The sequence below is a fragment of the Scleropages formosus genome, chromosome 2 (assembly GCF_900964775.1).
Source record: "Scleropages formosus chromosome 2, fSclFor1.1, whole genome shotgun sequence".
Taxonomy (NCBI): domain Eukaryota; kingdom Metazoa; phylum Chordata; class Actinopteri; order Osteoglossiformes; family Osteoglossidae; genus Scleropages; species Scleropages formosus.
Window position 1 is genome coordinate 1,486,354 of NC_041807.1, and position 10,838 is coordinate 1,497,191.

The 10,838-nt window shown below is 45.3% G+C and overlaps 1 protein-coding gene and 1 long non-coding RNA gene across 3 annotated transcripts; one reads left to right on the plus strand and one right to left on the minus strand.

Moving 5' to 3' along the window:
• The first annotated feature begins 2,290 nt into the window (after positions 1–2,290).
• Positions 2,291–10,838, plus strand: syt10 (synaptotagmin X). 2 transcript variants are annotated; one of them, XM_029259443.1, is made up of 7 exons: positions 2,291–2,522; positions 3,917–4,283; positions 6,412–6,970; positions 8,396–8,516; positions 8,714–8,885; positions 10,469–10,598; positions 10,702–10,838. In XM_029259443.1, the coding sequence occupies exons 1-7, from the start codon at positions 2,375–2,377 to the stop codon at positions 10,771–10,773; spliced, it is 1,569 nt and encodes a 522-aa protein (XP_029115276.1). In that variant the 5' UTR covers positions 2,291–2,374; the 3' UTR covers positions 10,774–10,838. The 2 variants fall into 2 exon arrangements, with proteins under 2 accessions (XP_029115276.1, XP_018606801.1); XM_018751285.1 differs by having other exon boundaries at positions 2,291–2,507.
• Positions 4,387–6,509, minus strand: LOC108933895 (uncharacterized). Its single transcript, XR_001966093.1, has 3 exons — positions 6,438–6,509; positions 4,668–4,738; positions 4,387–4,507 (listed from the first exon to the last, which is right to left on the minus strand). It is a non-coding gene; the product is annotated as an uncharacterized LOC108933895 (long non-coding RNA).

Here is a 10,838-nt window from a genome sequence, read left to right on the forward strand (position 1 = left end):
ACATCTAACCCCACCAGATATTATCCATTTCTGTCAAATGTAAATGAATTGTAAAGGAAATTCCCCTTGCCTTTATCCAGAAATATGAAAACAGTAAATTACAATTTTTAATGTCTGCTATTGTTTTATGTATGTGTACATTGGCCTTATTCCATGCAGCTGTTTCTGTCCAGGGGGTGCGGTGGCGCAGTGGGTTGGACCACAGTCCTGCTGTCCGGTGGGTCTGGGGTTCAAGTCCCGCTTGGGATGCCTTGCGACGGACTGGCGTCCCGTCCTGGGTGTGTTCCTTCCCCCTCTGGCCTTACGCCCCTGTGTTCCCGGGTAGGCTCCGGTTCCCCGTGACCCCGTATGGGACAAGCGGTTCTGAAAATGTGTGTGTGTGTGTGTGTTTCTGTCCAAGAAGGGACAGAAAACCAATAGAAGACACTACCATAAAGCTCACATTATGTTTTTTTTTTTTTAATCAATTACTCAGCTACAACTTTCCAGTGTCCAAAAGGAGGTATTGGAGTTTATCATTTATCATAACAGATTTCCATGTCTCTACTGTGTAGCAGAAGGATTCTGAGTTTAACACTGTTAGTCTTGCACATGGGGGGCGGCGTGGTGCAGTGGGTTGGACCAGGTCCTGCTCTCCCGTGGGTCTGGGATTTGAGCTCTGCTTGGGGTGCCTTGCAATGGATTGGCGTCCCGTCCTGGGTGTGTCCCCTCCCCCTCTGGCCTTATGCCCTGAGTTGCCGGGTTAGGCTCCGGCTCCCCACGACCCCGCAGCGGACAAGCGGTTCAGAAAGCGTGCGTGTGTAGTCTTGCACATCTGTTCTGTCCAAAGGAGGGAACTTCGCTTTTTCACGTACAACTTTCTTCAGTTTTGATTTCAGTGTTCATTTTGGTTTATGAGTACTTTACCATCGTTCCACCTTCCACTTTTCAGCGCAACGGCCACTTATGTGGGTCGCCTTTAGACCATATTTCTTACATTGAACAGCAAAGGTATGAAAAATTACAAAATGCTAAACCCAGATTCCTCCTATTGGACAATTTAGGTATCAGAGTCCACGAGACGCTAAGCACGGGTTCCTCTTATTGGACAATGGAGGACTGGGAGTCCATGAGACGCTAAGCACGGGTTCCTCCTATTGGACAGTGGAGGACTGCAAGTCCACGAGATGCTAAGCACAGGTTCCTCCTATTGGACAATGGAGGACTGGGAGTCCAGGAGACGCTAAGCACGGGTTCCTCCTATTGGACAGTGGAGGACTGCAAGTCCACGAGACGCTAAGCTCGGGTTCCTCCTATTGGACAATGGAGGACTGCAAGTCCACGAGACGCTAAGCACGGGTTCCTCCTTTCGGACAATGGAGGACTGGGAGTCCACGAGACGCTAAGCACGGGTTCCTCCTATTGGACAATGGAGGACTGCAAGTCCACGAGACGCTAAGCTCGGGTTCCTCCTATTGGACAATGGAGGACTGCAAGTCCACGAGACGCTAAGCACGGGTTCCTCCTTTCGGACAATGGAGGACTGGGAGTCCACGAGACGCTAAGCTCGGGTTCCTCCTATTGGACAATGGAGGACTGGGAGTCCACGAGACGCTAAGCTCGGGTTCCTCCTATTGGACAATGGAGGACTGCAAGTCCACGAGACGCTAAGCACGGGTTCCTCCTTTCGGACAATGGAGGACTGGGAGTCCACGAGACGCTAAGCTCGGGTTCCTCCTATTGGACAATGGAGGACTGGGAGTCCACGAGACGCTAAGCACGGGTTCCTCCTATTGGACAATGGAGGACTGCAAGTCCACGAGACGCTAAGCACGGGTTCCTCCTTTCGGACAATGGAGGACTGGGAGTCCACGAGACGCTAAGCTCGGGTTCCTCCTATTGGACAATGGAGGACTGGGAGTCCACGAGACGCTAAGCTCGGGTTCCTCCTATTGGACAATGGAGGACTGCAAGTCCACGAGACGCTAAGCACGGGTTCCTCCTTTCGGACAATGGAGGACTGGGAGTCCACGAGACGCTAAGCTCGGGTTCCTCCTATTGGACAATGGAGGACTGGGAGTCCACGAGACGCTAAGCTCGGGTTCCTCCTATTGGACAATGGAGGACTGCAAGTCCACGAGACGCTAAGCTCGGGTTCCTCCTATTGGACAATAGAGGAATGAGGCACCATGAAGTGCGAAAGTGCTCGTGTTCAGTGCGGGCTGAGCGCCACAGCGCACCCAGGCGCTTCACTCTCACGGTCGGAATGGACGCGGAGCGGTTGCGCTCAGCAGCCCGTCCTTCGCAGCGCGCTCAGACGTGCACGCGCCGCCGTCTCAGTACGGAATCACTTTGACGAGTCTTCGGCCGGAAACTATGACTTAACGCGAGAAAGATGAGTATCCAGACAGAAGACACGATCAGCCTGTGCAAGAAGGCTCTCCAGATCGTCACGGAGCTGTGTCTCGGAGGACATGTGGACCGTCACAAGTGCTCCGAGATATTCCCCCTGGACAGCTCCATACCAGGTAAAGGCGCTACAGGTAAATCACGGCACTGTGTTACTTGACCCGTCCTCGCGCGTGCACCTCTCACTCTCAAACAGTCCACGTGAGGCTTTGGGTGATTTGTAAAGACGCGCTGCTGCGGATTTACGCGCGGAAATGTCACTTGGCCAACTTTTAGTTTTCGTTCCAACACGACTTCACCCTGGTTGATGTCGCGGTGTATGTTTCTAGAAAGCGGGTGACAGCGACATCCCTGCGTGACAAGGCAAGCGAGTCGTTGTCAAGCACTTCTTGCTGCTATTCGATATTTAATATTGTACAAAGGATAAAATAATCAGAGTCAGAGTGTACAGTAGTACTGCAGTGCGCAGCCGCGAGCGCTCCTGCGGAACCCGGTCGTTCACCTGTAGCTCCGCTCCGCTCAGCTCCGCTCCGCTCAGCTCCGCTCCAACGCAACAGGTTTCCAGCAGCCAGCGGCGCCGCTTCAGTACGTAGTTTAAGTGAAGAAAGGGCAGAACAGGCGGGCATTGGGGGAGGACCGCTTATCATATATAATATATATATAAAATGTTCCACAGCATACTATTAATTAATGTTCCATGTGCACAGACGGTGTGTGTTTCCACCGTGAACGACAGACCCGCCCGGCTGCTGCGTGCGTTTCGTTGCCGATGCAGCCGCTGCGGAGCCGTTCGTTCGCGGGCGCGCGCCTGTGGCAGATGGCGCTCGCTCACGCGTTTCTTCGAGCGCGTCAATGCGTTTCGTGAAAATACTCACTGTCACACGCGCCGATGTCACTGTTGAAAACAGAGGAAAACGGACGTAATTCTCAGATGTAACGAGTGGCACTACAACAAAGCCGGCTGCCGATTTACGCGATACGCTGTATTTCTACCTTTTTCTAAGACGCGCTGTTCATGAGGAGACGGACATGTAACACATTTCATATCCCTGGGCTGGGAGTTTGAACATACTTACGTACTGCATATACGTACATGCGTATAGAAATCGTGGAAAAGCAATGTGAGGGACGATGCAAGTTAATGTACATTTTTCAAGTTACATCATGTTCCTTTTTACATTCATAAGAAAAATATTTACACCTGATGCCTTCAGCTGGTTACTTGGGCAAATCATATTAATATGAATTACAAGTAAAATAAAGAGAAGAAAAAATCATTAAAGCACTCCTTCTTATCTATCTTACATGTAAGGCATTATATTGAACGTATTGGTAATTATAAGCATTATGTACTATGTATAAATATATTGGCTCCAAATCAGATTTCTTGAAGAACTTTTGATCCCCTTGTCTTTCTCACAATGTCCCTTTTCTCTCTCCTTTTCTCTCTCTTTCATGTTTGTCTGTCGTACTCATAATTATGGTTTCTGTTTGTCACACTGCTTGTCTGGGTTCTTGTTGTCGCCAGACATCTCCGTCAGTCTCCTTGCCTTGGTCGTCAGTTTCTGTGGTCTTGCCCTGTTGTTAGTCTCTCTCTTTGTGTTCTGGAAGCTGTGTTGGCCAGTTTGGAGGAACAAAGCTCTCACATCTCATGCCAATAACGCCCCTCAGAGTGTCTCCGCCGCACCGCCGCCCGAGGAACCGCAGCCCGAGGAAAAAAGGGAGCCCGAAGTGAAGGTAAATGGCAGGAACTCGGTGAAGGCCCTGGACACTGCCATGAAGATCAGCCAGACATCTCCTGACATCCCAGCTGAGGTACAGACCACTTTAAAAGAGCACCTCATCAAGCATGCCAGAGTCCAGCGACAGACCACAGAGCCCACCTCCTCCTCCAGGTACCTTCTACCTGCTGTAATCGGCTAGCATTTACTCCCTCTGTCAGGTTGCTGGAGCGGCAGAGACGACCAGTTTCCCCATCGTTCTGTGTATGTCGGGGTTTCTTCGGTAGTCCTTCCTTCCTTTGTAGTCCTGGATCGATATTTCTATGTAGTCATGAGTTCCAGTTCAGAACAGCCCCCCAGGTGTGACAGAGGTTGGCACAGGAATGACTGAAGATGTACTGCCAAAGTATTAGTTCTAATTCAGACTAGCGCAGGCACATCTAACAATTGAAATGTATTTTTCCACAAGGTGGTATCATACAAAAAATCCAAATTGCACAATTGCCAAATAATAAAGGCAGGAGATGATGTGAAAAAGCACCAAGAATTACTTAATACCTTAGTACCTTGAAGGGCCGTGTTCCTTCACTCACAGACAGGAAGATTCACCCACTGTTTTGGCGTCGTCCCTATAATCACAGAAAAGCCACATATTCTATTTTAAGTAAGTGAGTCATAATGGCATGGCAACAGTAGTAAACGATCCTAGCAATTAAACAATCAATTCCTTGTCTTTTTGCGCTGCGACCGTGTATTTATTGAGCACGGTGTAATTAGTGATGTAGCGCAGTGGAGCTGATGTGACAAAGGTTTGAATCCCGCAGGACCTGCCAAGCAGCTGCGGCAGAATGCGTCTGCCCTCCTGAAGGGGGCCATTACTGATGCCTGCGTTAGCCGGTCATTGGCACTTTAGTGACATTTAAAGACCCGCGTCTGTGTCTTAATGAGACCCTGATGCTAAGTAGGGGAGGTGTGTGCGCAGGAGCTATTTCTGGGGAACACGTGCCGTTAACACGTAATACATGTCCGGAACTGTATGTTTTATTGAGCAGCATTTCCAAGCGCCTCTGTATCACGTTCCACTCTTGTGTGTCTGGTGACCTTTACAGAGCACAGCAGCCTGTAGACACCCAGCTTAGACTAATGTGCTGTGCTGTTTAGGGCAGCTTATTGCTGTAGGAGATAAATAGTGCTGTCCTTACAGCTGCAACAGAGGACTGAACGTAATGCCTTTGGACTGTGTTGATCACCCTGGGGGGCTGTGCCGGACCACAGTCTTTACAAGTTTCTATTGCATTCATCCCTTTCGTTTTCGCAAGTCTCTTTTGCGCTGATTCTAAATTGGAACATTGATCTTCTTAACAGCTATCTGAATCCAGTCCTGCTTTTTAAATGAATTAACTAAAGTGGATGTTAACATTGGCTGTACACTCCAGAGGCAGGCTTAACATGTTCAGTTCAGTACATCGCGTTAGTGTGCTCACCCGCTGCAGTGCAGAATGTTACACTGTATAGCATGGTATAAACCACACTATACGCATTGCAGCATGTCAGAGTGTATACACAGCAGAGTACACGAAATTGGAGCAAGTTGATCACAAGTAGTAAATGTTACAGAATGTCGGTGTGTGCTTACCCAGGCCAGTACAGAATTTGACAGCTTGTCTTCTGAGGAAAATTTTGTGGACATACTGTATCAGTATAAGCCACTTAAAACATGCCTATCAAATGTGAAATGTTTCCGATTTATTTGGCTGGATGCTGACATTTTACTCAGTGCTAAAAAAAATGAAAAATGTATATGCTGATGCCAGGAATCATAGCTTTCATATTAATAAAAATAGGCATACACCATATTAGTTTAACTTTGCTTCTGTTTACTATTTTGTTTTCTTGTTTTGTTACTTGAACACTAATGATGGTTTTGCTGTAATCATCGCATTAGCTGTTTGTGGTAAAAGGTGATAGTTGCTAGGAGACAGGTAGCAAGAAAGAGTCAAGGCTCTCAGCATACAGGTCTTTTAGGGAAAAGATGAATGAGCTGCAGTTCTTTTACGAGGATTTCTGCACCTTTGCTAAAGTCTTCAATAAAATAATTAGATAGTTAGGATCTCCTCTAATAAATTGTCAAACCATAATGAACATACTAACACCAAGAGGCTGTTGTGCCTTTTCAAAAACTGTTATTCTGAATGAACTGAAATTTTGGGAGCGAGTATTGACATGAGAACATTGCAAACTGTGACTCAGCCAGAGATCCAGGTCTTAATATACCTGTCCAACACCTGTGCATATCCACCAGGCACAACTCATTCCGACGTCACCTACCACGGCAAATGCATGTGTCAAGTGTGGACTTCAGCATGGAAACTTTGCCCATGCGGCAGCCCTCCAACAGCCTGGGTAGGATCAAGCCGGAGCTTTACAAGCAGAAGTCCGTTGACTCAGAAGATGGGAACAAGGAGAATGTAGAGACGTGTGGCAAGCTGAGCTTCTCACTGCAGTATGACTATGAGAACCAGAGCCTGGTAGTGAAGATCCTCAAAGCTCTGGACCTTCCAGCAAAGGACTTCACCGGTACTTCGGACCCCTATGTGAAGATATACCTGTTGCCTGAGAGGAAGAAGAAGTTTCAGACACGAGTGCATCGCAAAACACTCAACCCTGTGTTTGATGAGACCTTCCAGTTTCCGGTGGAGTACGATCAGATATGCAACAGGAAGTTGCATTTTAGTGTATACGACTTTGACCGTTTCACCAGCCATGACATGATAGGGGAAGTGTTGGTAGACAACCTCTTTGAGCTGTCTGACCTCTCCAGAGAAGCAATTGTGTGGAAGGATATCCATTGTGCTACAACGGTGAGTATGGCATTATTTCTCTATACAGGTCTGTGGAACTTGGAGCTGTAAATTTAGTCATGAACACCTTTTCCTCCAGCCTTCTTTAAATACTACAAGTATATAATTATTTCATGCTGTAATCACTCAATGGATTTATTCACATACTCTGAAAGATGGAAGCACTTAAGCACCAAAAAATGGCAGCTCCTTGGCTTAAATAGCTAGAAGTATCTGCATGTCTGTTGTAATGTGATGCTGTGGGAGTGGGATGGCACTGTCTCAAAGGAGAACATGGGAATATCCATTATAACTACATTCATGAGTAAAGACAAAGGATCATTACCATTACATTTACTTTTATTCATTTAGCAGACACTTTTGTCCAAAGCGACGTACATCTCAGCAAAAGTACAATTCATGCATTACATTGAGAGAAGGAGACATAGCTGCAGACATGAAAGTCTCAAGCAAACCTAGTTTGTTCCCTACCACTTGCTGCACCGAGGTTCATCGTTCAAGTAGGTGCATAAGACACAGACAAATCCTGATACCCACACCAATTTTCTTTTTTTTTTTTTTTTGCCATTAGCTCTTTCCAGGCCTTAGATGATGAAAGGAAGACATTAGCTCAAGCAACCAAAGCACAGCATCACGATATGGCTGTGACTAACATATCTTTGTTGGCCTTTATGTCAGAGGTTCCTGTCCTTTTCTAACCTAAGGACACATTGTAGAGAAAGACAAATAAAAATTTAAAGAAAATGTTGCAGTTTGTCATACTGAAAATTGATTACATTCACATAGAATTATGTCAGACTGCAATAGCATAGTAATATTTTATGTTTAACTTTTATTTAGTTAGAGATTCTTATTTTCAAAGCAAGCCTGAACTTCAAGAACCTCTGATTTATGGAGATGTTGTAGTTACTGCCTTTATTCACTGATGTCTGTGAACCCATAACTTGAGAACATTTTAGCGCTGTTCCGTTTATCGTTTTGGTCATCTTGTGAATGTTTGAAGCAAGTTCGTCTGCAGTAAATATTATTTGTAATCAGTTATGCACCAGGGATGAATGGGGGATTTTCTAGGCCTGTTGAGGCATTCTAAACCCTGGATATGCCAATACACATTATGTACTGTTCCACTGAACTGTGCAATTCAGCTTTTAACAATATCCCTTAAAACCAATTTCACTTAAACCAATATTCTATACCTTTAGTGCTAGAGTAAGGAAATGAGGTGAACATCTATACGAGAATTTCAATGCAAGTGTTTGTAATTGTGGTGTTTACGCGGCATTGAGCAAAAGTTTATACATGTCGTAGTCTCAGATTTTACCCTGACACTTTTCTTATGGCCATAACAGCTTAGCTTTTGGATCACTAAAAAGTAGGAGTGTAGTATCTGTCTCACGCTTGTAGTAACTCCTGTGTGTCCTGTAGGAAAGTGTCGACCTGGGAGAGATCATGTACTCACTCTGCTACCTGCCCACGGCTGGGAGAATGACTCTGACTGTCATCAAGTGTCGAAACCTCAAAGCCATGGACATCACAGGTTACTCAGGTATGCCACTGGCAAACTAGCCAGCCTCTGTAAGGAAGAACTTCTAGCTTGCTAAGAAATTACCTTATTAGCAATGCCTGCAATTAAAAATAAACGTTTCAAGGTTTCATTACTGATTGGCACATTGGTAATTAATGTTTTCATTGTTTCTTTTAAAGAGTAAATAATGATAGGAGTGTTTCTGATTTCTTGTGCAGACCCTTATGTTAAAGTGTGGCTGATGTGTGAGGGACGGAGATTAAAAAAGCGAAAAACAACAACAAAAAAGAACACGCTCAATCCGGTTTACAACGAGGCCATTATTTTCGACATCCCTCCAGAGAATGTGGAGCAAGTTAGTCTGTCCATCATAGTGATGGATTATGACCGGTGAGTTTAACAACTGATGTAATTTAAAATGCCTACTGGTACATTTACAGTTTCCCCAAAGCGGTGTTTAAGTGTAGAAAACTGCAACACAACAAAGAGGTTTAGATACAGATGTACCATTCTCAAGTCACTTTCTATGTCTGATTCAAAAGATTTTTGCTAACATGCCTTATTTTAGTAACCTATAAAATTGAGAGTCAAGACAGGATATACAGCAGGCGTAATGCTAATTTATGTAGTTCTTAGGAGATGAGGAGTGAACGGGATCACAAAGAGATGGGTTTTGAGACCCTTCTTGAATTTTGGAAGGTTCTCAACAGTTCTGAGGGAAAGAGGGAGCTCATTCCACCACATCAAAGTCACTACCAAGAACCTGCAAACTTTGGATTTTGGACCCCTTGCAAATGGAACTGCTAAGCAGTGAACGATAGAAGACCACACCAGGGTACTGATCCTCTGACTGATTAGCCAATGCAAAGAGAGGGGAGACACAGGAACACTTTTACCAGGTTGAACACAACTGGTGTCACCTTATTTTGGATCAGCTCAAGAGGCTTGTTGGCAGAGGTCAGAAGACCAGACAGAAGGGAGTTTCAGTAATTCAGGCAAGATATCATAACCTGGACCAGGAGCTGGGCACAGTGTTGTATGAGATGCAGACGGATTCTTTGAATGGTTTGAAGAATTTGTCCATAGGATTGGGTTATGGCTTCATTGTAGTGTAGATGTGGTCAATCATTCAAGCAGAGATGTCCACGAGGCAAGTTTCAGTGCAAGAGGATACATCTGTGGCGGCTAGGAGAAAAGAGAATAAAAACTGGGTATTGGACATGGGTCAAAGTAGCAGTGATAGGAGAACCCATGCCGAGAATAAGGGGCTCTGTACTAAGCCCTGCAGAGCACTGTGCCATGCCAAACCACTTGGTAAGGCATATGTGATAGATATGACTCATTTCATTGAAAATCCTTTGACTCCAAGCTGTTCCAGTTAAGAAAGTATCATCCAGAGGTTGACAGTGACAGTGTCAGTACGGAGAGACCAAGAAGAATGAGAACAAAGAAAAGGAGGCAGCTCTAGCTGAGACAGCTTCTTGCTCCCAGACTGACACACATCAAGGAGATCATTTTGGTCTTAGAATGCAGACAACCGGTTGCATTTCTATTCAGCAGCATATAATATTTCAATTTCCTTTTCAAATTCTCATTTTCTTCACTGCCATTACCTTCGTATAGAAATGGTACGAGGTATATCTCATTATCAGACTTCCACCAGTAACCCATCCCAGGTTTTATCTGTATACTTTACTACACCCAAATGCCCAGTATAAATCCACCTATATGCTTCAAACTGCCACTGGTGGACCTTCTTTATAAGGTACATACCCCTAGCAGCAGACTTTCTATGATAGCTTAGCAACCCTACAGTTATAAAATATCAAATATATAGAGGGTTTCTTTGTCTACACTTACTTCAGTAGGGTTATCACGTTTTGTTTTCCACTTCATGAAGGCCTGCATAATCAGCGGTGTTTTATAATTCAAGTGTTTTGATTTTGCTGAAGGTTCTATATTCTGTTTCTCAGGGTTGGACACAATGAGGTGATTGGTGTGTGCAGAGCGGGACCAGATGCCGAAGGTTTGGGTCGAGACCATTGGAACGAAATGCTAGCCTATCCTCGAAAGCCCATCACACATTGGCATGCCTTGGGAGAGGTAAAGGGTTCTTGTTTTTTTTAAGCCTTTTTCAAGAAAACAGCAACAGTTACGGTCATTAATATGAAACACCCCTCCTTTTTCGTCTGCTGTCTCTCTACAGTGGCCAGGAAGGGCCAGCAGCTTTGACAGTCAGGGGTCCTGTCCATCACCCAAGCCTTCTATGACTCCGTAAGACAGCCTCAACATGAAAAAAATACTAACTGATTCCTATAGATTTTGTTCACATTAGCAACATAT